The sequence below is a fragment of the Perognathus longimembris genome, chromosome 5 (assembly GCF_023159225.1).
Source record: "Perognathus longimembris pacificus isolate PPM17 chromosome 5, ASM2315922v1, whole genome shotgun sequence".
Classification (NCBI taxonomy): domain Eukaryota; kingdom Metazoa; phylum Chordata; class Mammalia; order Rodentia; family Heteromyidae; genus Perognathus; species Perognathus longimembris.
In genome coordinates this window covers 83,622,714-83,636,589 of record NC_063165.1, presented here as the reverse complement: position 1 = coordinate 83,636,589, position 13,876 = coordinate 83,622,714, and the positions used below count along the sequence as shown (strand labels likewise).

At 48.8% G+C, this 13,876-nt stretch overlaps 1 protein-coding gene across 1 annotated transcript in view; it reads left to right on the top strand.

The window, feature by feature from the left end:
• The window catches only part of Arhgef26 (Rho guanine nucleotide exchange factor 26), a 65,452-nt gene that overhangs the window by 34,619 nt on the left and 16,957 nt on the right, over window positions 1-13,876 (top strand). Inside the window, exons 6-9 of the mRNA XM_048345863.1 lie at window positions 1,273-1,425; window positions 5,630-5,759; window positions 6,058-6,132; window positions 9,804-9,893. Of these exons, the coding sequence (XP_048201820.1) occupies window positions 1,273-1,425; window positions 5,630-5,759; window positions 6,058-6,132; window positions 9,804-9,893 (448 nt within the window). The remainder of the gene's footprint in view (window positions 1-1,272; window positions 1,426-5,629; window positions 5,760-6,057; window positions 6,133-9,803; window positions 9,894-13,876) is intronic.

Here is a 13,876-nt window from a genome sequence, read left to right as displayed (position 1 = left end):
TCTGGCTACCGGCCCCCATCCTGAAGCCCCAACAAAGCCCCCACCCAATTATCTCCTTAGCATCAAAGAGGACCCAAGAGCTGTGCTCCAAGAACCAGAGCTGGAAAGCCAACATTTACTTTTGGTTCTGCCACGCCCGCTAAAGACCAGTTGGTGAGAAGCCCAGCTGTGAGCGCCCAGAGGGCGACAGCAAGGCTGCTTAGCTCCCACCGGGCATAGACCTTCTTTGGGGGCTGTGACGAGACTTGTCTGTGGGGGTTCTTGTCATTACACTATCATGCTGCCGTGTCTGTCTCTATGTTTATATCGCAGAGATCTGAAAACAGAGACTCAAACAGGTGCTGGCATCAAAGCAGTGTAGTTCTGGCCAGAATGTAGAAACCAGCTAGGATAATCACTGTGTGTGTGTGTGTGTGTGTGTGTGTGTGTGTGTGTGTGTCACATATATGTGGAGGTGTACACATACATTGATGTGCGTGTACAATGTGTAAGGATGCAAACACATAGCAAATCTGTCAATGCTGAATTGCTGCTCCTCTACCTATACTGAATTTCAGTCTAAATAAATTATGCAAGCAGTTAAATACCATGCACATTAATAGGCTTAAGAGAATATGATTGTTTCTATTTTCAGAGAAAGAACACGCGGGATTAGACTTATTTCCCAGTTGTTTTTTCCTAAGGTGTTCTGTTCATGTACTTTCCAATGTAACAAAATAGACAACCTGAACTACTCCCTTCTCTGAATTGGAGAATTCTTGAAAATAGGGCCAGAGGCTGCTTGTTCTTGCTGTTGCTGTTGGGGGAGGGGTCAGACTCCAGGAGGTCCTGGAGTCCGAATTTGAAATGGGGGCATCGCATTCTCACTCAGCGTGCTTGCTCATGGCTGGTGCTCAATCACTTGAGCCACAGCTCCACTCCAGCATTTTTTTGTTGTTGTTGTTAATTAGAGATGGAGGCTGGAAGTGTTTTCTGCTCAGGCTGGCTTTGACCCACGATCTTTGGTCTTGGCCTTCTGAGTAGCTGGGACTACAGATGGAAACTAAGGAGCCGGCCTCATTTATCTTCACTGTACCTAGAGACAGACATGCCCATTTTCCAGGTTTAGATAATAAGATGTAGACAAAACCTTCATAGGCTCTTTTCTTCCTTTGCTGTTGTTGAGTCAGTGCTGTGTGTTGTTGACATTTTTAAGTCTCCTGTTACAGCATGGAATGAGGTCTGTTAACGCATACGGGAACAGTAGAAAGGGTTCTCTTTGTTTTTCCCCAGATTCTTTACAGAGCTGGAAGCAAGACATCAGAGCAGCATCGTCATCGACGACATCAGTGACATTGTGGAGAAGCACACCGCGTCCACGTTTGACCCCTATGTGAAGTACTGCACCAATGAGGTCTACCAGCAGCGGACCCTGCAGAAGCTCTTGTGAGTGGGCGCGCCTCCTTGCATGCCCGCCCTGCCCGCTCCAGTCAGTGCTCGGTCCACCTTTCCTCAGTGCTCATCTGTGGAAATTAATGCACCTCCTAAATCAGATTTCGGAGTTCTTCCTGATGGAGCCTTTTCCCCCAAGGAGAAAGGTTTGAGAGGGCTGCTTTGAGGGTGGAGATGTTTGAGGAAGAAAGTCTCCTCTCCAGGGCACTTAGGGAATCCCAGCTCATCTTTGTCACTGGCGAGGCTTATTTTGTCTTTCCTCCTTCGCTGTCATCAGCAAAACGGATGATGATCACTCCTACCCTACAATTTCCCAAGGCAGAAACTGGTAATTAAGTGATTTTCCTGAAGCCAGTTCTGAAGTAGACTGAGCTAGAAGCTCAGATTAGGGTTGTCTTCCTCTTCTAACCTCCATACTCAGTTGTCTGTGGGAACTGACTGCCCGCCCTCTTCCACCTTGGTAGCTAGGGCTAAGGAGCTGAAGGGGGAACCGAAGAAAAGAAAAAGGAAAAGGTGTTCTGGAAGGTTTTAATTACATCACCAAACAAAAAGAGTCAAGCATTACATTTCTTGGAATACCTCTTGTTATGTGTCAGAGTTTTGATAAGAGATAGAGGCCGCCTCCATCTTTGGAAAACCCAGTGATGGTTGAGCAGTGTCTGTCCTGCTTTCTTTTGTCCCGAGTAGTAGTTATCCTTTGCAGGAAACCCACCTTAGCAGACTGCCAGGCTACTGTCTCTCTCCTTCCTGTAGTGACTCCAGCCAGGGGCCCATCTGCCCTGAGAGGGTGAGTGAACTCTCTCTGGAGCCTGGTCTGCTGATGGCGGAGGGCCTGTCAGCTCTTGAGAAGCCCCCTAGCTTGGGTGGGCTGATGGCTCCGTACTCTCTAGAAAGGCTCTGATGGCCAGCGTGGACATCTCACAGCTGCTCAAGGCCAGGATTTCAGCATGAAGACTGACTATATTCTGGACATTCATGACCAGATGACTCGTTTTGAGGGCAACCTGCACACTCTGGGGTCTTTACCAGCGTCTCTAGCCTCTGTTGAATAGGTACCAAAGCATCTCCAGACATTAGGGAAGGTACCCTGGGGGCAAAATCACCCCCACACCTCCCTGAGCCCCTTGCCCTTTGGACCCCCCCCTAGAACATCCCAGAGCCCCTTGTTCTCTGGACCCCTGACTGGGAGCAGAGTTGTGTGACCGGCACCCACACAAGGCCATGTTTGAAAACAAAGCCTTGAACTGGAGCCAGCACTGAGGAGCCTTTTATCTTATTTTGCAGGATTGAAAAAAAAAATGTGAGTAGCGACAGCCCTATGTTGTGTGGCTCCCCAAAATAAAGATTCTATCTGTTATCTTAATCAGGGGACTAGAACGTAAGTCTTCCAGGGCTTTGCTACAGGTGATGTGTGAGTAGAAACTCTCAGCTTCGGCAGTGCCCTAGGAACTTGGAATCGTAGGGCCTGAGCGACAGCACCGGGCCCCTCCAGGCTGGAGATCTGAACCTTTGTAGCAGGGAGGGCCCTGGGATCTCAGTGACTGAAACTCACTGCCAAGGTTCCGTTGGGTTGTTCTGGAGCATTCGAAATGTCTTTAAACCGTCAGAGGAAGCATACAACTTCTTAGTCTGAGCAACCAAAAAACAATTCTATGTATGTCCCAATTTACTCTCAGTCCCTAGCATTGAGCCGGATCAACAAGTTTCCAAGTCATCTCTTAGAGAGGCAACCAGTGTTGCCACCAGCCTGCTGGTCCACTCCTCTTTATCCTGGGGGGCAGGGGAGTGCAGTGCCCAGTGCCACCCTGTCCCTCCCTCTGTTGATCCTCCCCATCCCTCCCCCCGTCCCATCCCCCCTCCATCCTCTCCTCCTCCCTGTCCCTCCCGCCATCCCATCCCTCCTCCTCCCCTCCTCCCTCTGCCCAAGACGGATGTCAGGGCTGGGTGAGGTGGGCCTGAGAGCACTACACTGACACCCAGAAGACCCCGCTTCTCTCTGCTACCTCACCTGCGTCACGTGGCAAGCTGGACCCCTTCCGGTCCCGTGCTCTGACTGGAGTCCCCACCCGGCCCCCTCTAACGTCATCCGTGGGTGTCCCGCTGGAGAGAATGTACGTGGGCGCTTGCTCAGCTCTGTGGAAGCGTGGGGGCTGTTCTCACATCACGCGATGAGGAAAGGAAGCGTTCTGGTTAGTGCAGTTGGAGGTTTTCTGGCTTGGCATGGTCATACATGCCTATAATACTAGTACTCAGGAGCAGGAGTCTGGAAAGCATCAGGCTTGCCTGGCTAAATACTCTGTTAAGAGAAAGAGACAGAGACAAAAGGTTTTCTCTATTAGGAAGATGACCTATATAAAATAATTTTTTTTTTTTTTTTGGCCAGTCCTGGGCCTTGGACTCAGGGCCTGAGCACTGTCCCTGGCTTCTTCCCGCTCAAGGCTAGCACTCTGCCACTTGAGCCACAGCGCCCCTTCTGGCCGTTTTCTGTATATGTGGTGCTGGGGAATCGAACCTAGGGCCTCGTGTATCCGAGGCAGGCACTCTTGCCACTAGGCTATATCCCCAGCCCTAAAATAAATTTTTAAAAAACTGGGTGCAATGGCTCACATCTGTAATCCTAGCTTGATCCTTAGGAGGCCAAGACCAGAAAGACTGTGGTTCAAGAGAAGCCCAGGCAAACAAACAAACAAAAGCCAGTCTCTATCAACAAAAAGCTGGACGTGGTGGCTTATGTCTGTCATCCCAGCTATATAGGAAGTACAAATAGGAGGGTCTCGGATGAGGCTGGGCTAGCCCAGGCTTTCGTCTTCAATGAGAGACCCTACTCACAAAGCTGCAAACCGAGCTGGGTACATTGTCTCATGCTTGTAGTCCTGTCTACGTGGCAAGCAGAGATCAAGAGATGACGGTACTAGGCTGGCCAGGGATAAAGGAAGGTTGAGAGGGTCCATCCCAACCACGGTTGGGCATGGCAGTGCACACCCTTATCCTAACTAATAGAAGCAGAGGTAAGAGGATCAAAGCCCTGACGGGCCTGTGCACGAAAGGAAACCCACCTCCAGATAACCTAGCATGAAGGGGCTGGGAGTGTGGGCAGTGCTGCCCAAACGTGATACATACCTACCACCCCAAAAGCCAAAAAGGCCGGCACCATGGCTCACATGCTAGAACTGCTGCCTGGAAGATGTATGACTTCCTTAAAAAGGGTCTTAATAATTGCAGCCTGCTGTACCTTCCTCAGATGATCCACCCAGGCCAGCAGCAGGGCTGACCTGTTATCTCTTCGGTGGAATGTGTTTCTGGATGACCAAGTAGGAGGCTTGGTCTGTGGGCTTCTCCGTGTTTGTGGGTTCCCTGTGGGGCTGCCTTGCTCTTCTCATTTGTTTATGTTCCACTTGGCAAACTTCTAGCTCATGTGTTCTCCCTCACCGTTAATATTACTGAGCGACGTTGCAGCTCTTATTCAACCTCAAGTGTAAAAATGCAGACAAGCCCTCTGCGTGCCCACGTAATTTCGTGTTTATGTCGTGTTTGCCTATTTATTTATTTCTGCGTGTTTACTGGCTCCAACTCCTCCTACAAGGGGTTTCATTCTAACATGTCCTGTTGTGCGTAAAATGGACCTTGATGAGACTCCCGCCCTCCGTCTCTCTCCCTCCCCCTCCCCTTCCCACACCAACTTGAACAAGCTTCTCTGTTCTCTTCCACCCATCTGTATGATTTCGACCTTATTCATCTCCTTCCCCCACTCTGTGTACCTCTTGCCCCTCCCCCCGGAACAGTTTTACATTCCCATGACCCATTTTGTTCTTAGTATACACTCATGGTTCAAGGCGGTTTCACCGTGGTATTTCACATACGCGTATCCGGATTTTCTCAGCCTGGAGCTCTGGTTTGCCCTCACTTTCCCCCTTCCTCCCAGATTATCCAGCGGCTGTCGGTGAGCTTCACTTTGCCCTCCTCGCTCACAGGTGCACTGTGTTACTTTGGTATTGTTCGCCCTCTAACATTCTCTTTTCTCCTCCCTTTTTCTCAGTCCCACAGTGGCAGCCACGCTCCCTTATATATGTTTTCATATATTTAAAAGTCGTGCATGGGGGTTAATTTTTGCAGCATGTTGTGGTCCGGTTTAACTTGGTGTCTGCGCTAGGGAAGGAGCCATTCTGAAGTTCCTTCCTGTTCCGCTTCTTTCCCCCAGAGCCACCAATCCCTCCTTCAAGGAAGTGCTGTCTCGGATCGAGTCCCACGAGGACTGCAGGAACCTGCCCATGATCTCCTTCCTCATCCTGCCCATGCAGCGGGTCACTCGCTTGCCGCTGCTCATGGACGTAAGCACCTGCCGCCACCTGCCCCTCGCCGCCTGACCAAGTAGATCCTAATCGCTGTGCTCCACCAATGCATATCCTTCTGTGAAGTCCCCAAATTGAGGGACAGGTCTGCCTGGACTTACCTGGGGCCTGTGTGTTTTTAAGGATCATTTCCTGGTTCTTCAAATTAGATTTAATATTATCCACAGCGTTAGGTTCAGCATTTTACGTGTTCAGCTTTTATGACTAGGAGGAAATGGTTTTTGTTTTTCTTAATCGGATGAACAAATTGATTGTGTTTGCTTTTACTTCATTGCAGACTATCTGCCAGAAAACACCCAAGGACTCTCCTAAGTACGAAGTCTGCAAGAGAGCCTTGAAGGAAGTGAGCAAGGTAAGGAAGCATGGCAGGACTCTGAGTGAAGTGTGTCTCTGCCTGTTTGCACAGTCCGTAGGCTTTGGCAACCGTCTGCACAGAACTCTGAAGGCGGCTGGAAACAGAATAGCATTTGCTATGCTCAGAGGCAATTACTGTGCGGACGGTGTCAGACAGTGTGTGAGAAGGAGCTGTAGCTATTTCATTTTCGTCCGGTGTGTGAATAGCTGCTGATTCGTTCTCTCCTTCCACAAATATTTACTGAATACCAACTATGTTGCCAGGCACAATGCCAGTCCCTGAGATCTGGGCAATGGATAGGGAGTCGTGGTTACTTGTCTCCTGGTGTGGTAGGCGGACACGAGTCACTCGCTCACAGCCTGGGAGACATTCATGTGCGTGCCGAGTCAGTGCTGGGAATTATCCAGGAGAGGGGTGGCACTGGGGAGCCAGCTGTGTGGGTCCCTGTTACCCACATCGGGGGAATTGGAGACCTTATCCTAAGATGATACGAAAGCTATAAACACGTCTTGTGAAGAACATGGTTCCTGTTACGAACCCCATTGTGGTTGATTTGGGAGTGGATGAGCAGCCCGACAGAAAGATGGAAGTAGACCCGTGCATGGAGTGAGAGGCTTAGAGCGCAACGGGGGACAGATGTCAAGGAAATGGCGTGGACCTTCTTGTTTAGCCCTGCACCAGGAACAGAGACAGATGCTGATGAGTCCATTTGAATATGTTGTAACTGAGGTCATATAAAACATGACAGCTAACTGAATGAATAAGTCAGGAGCTCAGGGGAGAGATCCCAATTGGAGACGTGGATTGGAGAGCCGCCTTCTGTGAAGTTGGGACGTAGGTGGGATTATCTAGGGCGGGAACCTGGAATGGCAAGAGCATTGGATCTGAGGTCCATGTAGAACCAGAATTTATAAGAGCCAGTAGAACAGTCTTACACATACAACAAAACAAACCAGGTGGGTCATACCTAATAATCCTAGCTAACCAAGAGGCTGAGACCTGACAATAGATGTTCAAAGCCAGCCTGGGCAGGAAAGCTCAGGAGACCTCATGTCTCAACAAGCAAAAGGGCAGAAGTAGAGCTGTGGTTCAATTGTTAGAGCACCAGTTATGAGCAGAAAAGGCTGAAAGTATGAGGCCCTGAGTTAAAACCTCAGCACTATTAGCAATTCAGTCAATCAATTACACCAAAGAAGAAGAAGAAAAAAAACTACAATGGCCTGGCAAATGGCAAAAGACTTGATGATTGCTAACAGTGATTACAAAATCATGGATATTTTGAGCTAGGTATTGATTTTTCTCACATATATTTCTATGTTAAATATAAGGCAAACCCAGGTGCCAACGGCCCATGTCTATAATCCTAGCTACCGAGGAGGCTGAGACCCGAGGATTATGGTTCAAAGTTACTCCATACAGAAAAGTCTGTGAGACTCTTATTTCTAATAACCACCAAAAAGGCTGTAAGTGAAGCTGTGCCTTAAGTGGTAGAGCACTAGCCGTGAGCAAAAGAACCTCAGAGATAACTCCCAGGCCCCAGAACACACACACACACACACACACACACACACACACACACACACACACACACACACACAATGTCTCTCTCTGTCTCTGTCTGTCTCTCTCTCTCCCTTCCCCCCACAGGAATCTGTTGACCACATGACTTTCTCTGTTGTCTCTGTGCTCAGCAGCGTACTCTGGGGCACAGGTGGAAATCAGCCTGACAGGTGTGTGTCCCCCAAGGTCCTGCCACCTGCGGCTCTGTCCCTCAGGACCTGTGTTCTGAGGAGGGGGAGAGGGGAGTCCTTAGCAGTTATCCACGGAGTTCTCGCCTCAGTCTTATAAGTGACTTGGACAGATTTGCATGGCCGATACTTAAGAAATTTAAAAAAGGAAGACTCCACATTGGAGACAGAGGAACTGGCTGGGGCCGAATGATGTCTGTGGGTTTCTTCAGGAATTTCCCCTCCCTGCTGGGCCCCTCAGGTGACAGGAGTTGTGCTTGAGCTGTCCTGGTCCCTGGGGGCTGCTGGTGCTGTCCTACTGTCCGCAGAGCGGCCTCTCTGTGAGTCCCCAGCATCAGAATGTGAAATGAGCATCAGGAAGTGAAACGATCGACACGGCCAGATTGGGAACTCGTCCCTTCTTCCCTGTGCAGGCTGCTGTTGGATCTTAGAGCTTCTGGATAAATCACATTTCTAGCAGAGGGCACGTCCGCGGTTCATATTTAAAATGTAGAGTTTTACTTCTCCAACAAATTGGGAGCTTTCCGTTGGGTGGCCCTGTGTACCCCAGGCGTCCAGCGAATATTGTCTACCTGCGCCCCGGACCTCTGACCTGGGCCCGTTTTTGTTTCTCTTTGTGTGAGTGACGCCAAACTCCCCCACGCCCCTCTATGTTCTGGGTCTAAAAAACCTGCCGTGAGCGCATTTTAATACAACTTGGGCAGCTGCCGAGGGAAGACCTGCCTTTCCTAGACGGAGGCCGAGTGGAGGGACGTTCACTGGAGACTCGCACCCACACGGGCTCCTGCCCCTCCCGCGGGCACGAGTGCTGAAGACGCCCTGGCACGGTTCCGACTTTCAGCACCCTGTGAGGCACCTCTGCCTTCTGCAGGACTTGCCCAGTGACAGCCTGACGCCATCTTGCCGTGTTAAGTTGGCTGTTTTGGAGGTTTAAGAAGATGCTAATCTGAGTGAATAGTGCCGTTTTCTTTTATTTATGAAAAGTGGTGGCTCTAAGGGAATTGTCCCTTATTTTTTAACTGGGTTTGATTATATACGAACATCGTGTATCCCAACCGGTGTTTATTTACAGGGTTTGGTTGTGCACAAGCACCGAGTCCCATCCTGTGTTTTTCATGGGGTTTGGTTGCACACGGGCACCGAGTCCCATCCTGTGTTTTTGCACGCTGCCCCCTGGGCTTCTTGCAGAGGCGGTGCCCAGGTTGTCTCCAGGGAAAGCCGGGTGGTTGGGCAGCCGGGGTGCTGTGTAAACACACATGCAAAAGTGTGAAGTCAGGACCAGGCCCCGCCCTCGGGAGTCCTGCAGCCGAGGTGGACTCTCGTGAGGCTAGGCACCAGTTACCTGGAACTCCCCTGAATCTTCTCGTCTGGCTGTTTTTCCTCCTTACTGGGGACGAACCCAGCCGTCAGGGCCTCTGGCTTGCCAGGCCATGCTTCCCGCTTCAGCCAGTCCCCGGCCCCGTCTGCTTTCCTCACACACACTTCTGGCTGCCCTGCACTGCCATCCCTCTCCTGCTGCTCCCCACACAGCTAGTTCAGCACACACACACCACCCCATCCAGCCAGGAATTAAGATGTGGGTCTCACACTCGTGCCAGGGCTGCTGCGGGAGCACCACATGTGCCTCACAGGTAATATGGAAAATCTAAGTGAGAGACAGAAGATACAGTGCACCACCAGTGATTGTGTCCCTCAAAACATACTTGCTTACCGAGAAGCCCAGAGTCTGGAACCGCCATTCCCCAGATCTCCACCTCCTGAGTAGCTAGGATTACAGGCCCGAGGCCTTTCTGACCTTCTGACCTTTAAAAAATGTACCCCTGGGCTTCCCAAGTCTTCATGATTTCCTGGGAGAGATACACACTTGATTATGGGGTTCCCCTCCAGAGTCTCTCAACCCTCCTCTTCCTGTGTTCCTAGCTGGTTCGGCTCTGCAACGAGGGAGCCCGGAAGATGGAGAGGACAGAGATGATGTACACCATCAACTCCCAGCTGGAGTTCAAGATCAAGGTAGCAGTACTTGTCCTTGCTTGCTTTAGCTTGACTCTCAGGGGGAGGCAGGAGAGGGGGTTCGCTAGGGGTGGTGAGAGGCGCCCCCGTCACGTCTGGGGACTGCTCTAGCACTGCCAGAGGCAGGGCCTCTCGCAGCCTTGGAATCCAGCCTCTGGGGAGTTGGGCCTCCCAGGGAGACACCAAGCTTGGGAAACCATAGTTGGAACCCAAGTTTAGAGTTGAAGTTCCAGTGCTGTACAAAACAGTGTCATGAGCTGGGCCAGGGTGTGTCACACACCAAATCACAGCACGTGTGCATCTGCAGAAGGTTGTGAATGGGCAGTTCTCCTCCATGCTGTCCGTCTTCCTCCCGGATGGCGTCTGGCTAGGGCCGCTGCAGGCGGCAGGTGAGGGGAGATGCAGGAGCCAAGCAGATGCAAGGGTGGATTCGGGCAAACTAGGGTCTTGGCGGCTCTCTGTTGGAGTTCTTTGCGTCTGTGAGAGCACACAGTCCTAGTTCATCCCAAACACAAATTTAATGAAGTGGTTTAAGTTGGCCCTATGGTTTCTTCCCGGTAACACTGCTCCTGATTTCGGCAATGCAAGTATGTGTAATCGATCTGCTTTTCGTGGTACTCTGCAGAAGGCCAGTTCTCAGGGTGAGGACCAAGGTGAGGTGCAGGGACACCCTTATGTTAGAAAAGAGAGAAACGTGGCTCTGGGCCCGGTACGATCGGGGCAGAGCTGGAGGCACCGCCTTGCCCATGGGTGTGAGCACAGGTAGACACACCTGTGGTGGTGATGTGGATGTATATGCAGTACTCACTGAACAGAGGGCATGGTTCATTCACACCACTTAGAGATGCTAATTACACCACTTAGAGATGCTAATTATAGCATTGGAAGTTCAATATCCTTGTCTACTAGTGGGTGACAATGGCCAGTTATTTTCACTCAGTTCATTTTGAAGATGAGAAAGTAGAGGCTGGAGGTGAAGTGATTTGACCAAATACAGGCTTTTTTTTTTTTTAAACAAATTGGCCAAGAACCTTCTTTTTAGAATTCATCTAGGAAACAAAACCCCAGTGTCTATCATAGACTCTGGGAGCGGGGAGCTAAGTCTCATAAAACCCCTGGGATCTCACTTCACGTAGTATAATCTTTTCCAAGTCTTTCCTTTCCTGATGAAAGGTACACTATACTTCTTTCTATGGATGAGTAGAATTCTATTATGTATAGGTACCACATTTTCTTGATTCGTTTGTCCACTGAGGGGCATCTAGATGATTCCATATCTTGGCTCTCATACATAGTCCTGCAGTAAGCATGGTTGTGCTGGTAGCTTTAGAGTGGCCTTGGAAAAAATTGTATTAAACAAAGTAAGCCAAACCCATAGAAACATAGGTTGCATGATTTCCCTCATTTGTGGTAGCTAGAATGTGCCTATAAATCTACAAGTAAACACATTGGGTGTTTAAAAAAATAGAAATATACCAGGACATGATAAATTATGTAGGATTCCAAGTATTTCACACACAGCGAGACCAAAGGAGGATACTCTTAGGAGAAGGACACAAAGGTGCAATGGCTATATGCGTCTGATTACATAAAATAATATTTATTGAAATAAACTCCAGGAAACTGACACAGAGGTTTTTATCTTTGTTGATGTCTTTGTTTTCTTTTCTTTGTGTCTTGTTTTTTCAGTTAGCTGTCTTTGGGAGAATTAGAGGAGGCACAGAAATGAAAGGACAAAGGGTGAACAAATGGAGCAGTGGTGCTCTCTAGACACTGTGTTGAAAATGAACTACACAACTTGTGGGTGGGGCTGGAGGGGAAAACCGGGAGAGAGCGAGGGAAGGGATGACGTTCTCCGAAAAGAAAGGTACTGTATCTGACTGTGTAATGTCAGCCCTCTGTACATGATCTTTGAAATAACCATTTTCAAATATTTTTGAAATCCCTGGGAGCCACCCCAGCCTCCAGCTGTTAGGGTAGGTAGAGAGAACCCAGGGAGATGCCCACGAGAGGAGGTGGGCAGCACTTGAGAGTTGAGAGCTAGGAGCACTCAGGCAAGGCTGCATAGGAGACGTCTGTGTAAGGTGAGGAAGGGGAAGGGTCCTCCAGGAAGAAGGGGAAAGCCAGCGTGACGGTGCTCCTGGGCCCAGGAACTGTGAGCATTCCGTAGTACAGTCGGGGTACCGGAGGAGCAGCAAGCGTAACGTTTGCCGATGCTAGCGCCCGGAGTGAGGGGGCTGGGTTAGCACGTTGCGTCAAAGCAACAAAACGGAACCCTGCTGAAATATTAATATACACAGAGACTGAACCGTATATTGTTGGATGAACAATGGGTCATCAAAGAAGTAAGAGAGGAAACAAGTTTCCTAGAATTGAATGAAAACACAACTCACGGGACCTCTGGGATTAAGCAAAAGCTGTGCTGAGATGAAAGTTTGTAGCTATGAGCATCTGCAGCAGAAACAGAAGTCTCACATAAATCATCTAACGGAAATCCTTCCAAAGTAAGAACAGACTAAAATCCAAATTAGCAGGCAGAACAAGAATTAAGAATAGAATAATAGCAGGTACCAGCACAGACTCGCACACAGACTATAATAATAAATAATAAGTATTTTGAATTAATCAAATAGAAATCTAAAAAGCATTTCAAAGAATTATTGACTTCAGGAATCAGTGGCTCACGCCTGTAATCCTAGCTGCTCAGGAGGCTGAGATCTGAGGATCACAGTTCAAAGCCAGCCTGGGCAGGAAAGTCCATGAGACTTGTATCTCCAATTTCTGCCAGAAAACCAGAAGTAGTGCTGTGGTTCAAGCACTGGCCTTGAACTGAAGAGCTGAAGGAACTGTACCCAGGCTGAGTTCATGCCCCATGGCTGACCAAAAAAAAAAAAAAAAGAATTAATGATATAAAAAATTTGATTCTTGGAAGTGGCGCTGTGGCTCAAATGGTAGAGCTCTAGCCTTGAGCAAAAAGAGCCCAAAGACAGTGACCAGGCCCTGAGTTCAAGCCCCAGGACCAATTTAAAAAAATGATTCTTGAAAAGATAAGATTGGTAAACCCTTAACTAATCAAAAGAAAAAGGATGAAGACCGAAATTAATAAAATTGGACATTATAAGGACAGTATCACAACAAATGATAAAATTCAGAGAATCATTGAGAAGTACTTGAAAATCCTGTCTTTTAATAAACTTGTAACACTAGAAGAAATGGATAACTTTCTAGAAGAAATGGATACATTTCTACCAAAATTGAACATAGACAAGTTAAACTAAATCTATAACATATAGTACAACTGAAACAGTAGCAGGGAGTCAAGAACTGACAGTAATGCACCTCCAAGTATTCCATACAACAGGAATGGAATGAGACCCAACTCATTCCAGAAACCTGACACCAAAATCCATACACGATGGTAGAGCCATTGCCTTGACAGAAATACATGCAAATTGTCTCATAAAATACTTTCCGGGTTTTGTGCCAGCACTGGGACTTGAACACAAGGCCACTCTCACTTGACTTTGGAGGATATTTCTGCATTTAAAGCAGAGGAGCTTAAGCCAGGCACTCATGCCTGTAATCCAAGCTATTCACGAGACTGAGGTCTGGAGACTGCTTTTCAAAGTCAGCCTGAGCAGGAAATTCTGTGACACGTTCTTCTCCAATTAGCCATCACAAAGTGAAGCCATGACTCAAGTGGTAGAGCACCAGCCTTGGGCAGAAGCTAAGGGACAGGGCCCAGTCCTGAGTTCAAGCCCCAATACAGTGCACGCGCGTGCGCGCGCGCACACACACACACACACACACACACACACGGAGAGCAAAGTATGATGAGCGATTGCTCACTCCACAGTGTATGCACATATTGAGGCTCAACTATCAACTACAAATAAAATGATATGGGGGGAAAAAAAACAAGCAAACAATAACAAAACAGGAAAAAGGCAGCGTGTCTTCCTCCAGCCCCCTAAACTAAGAAT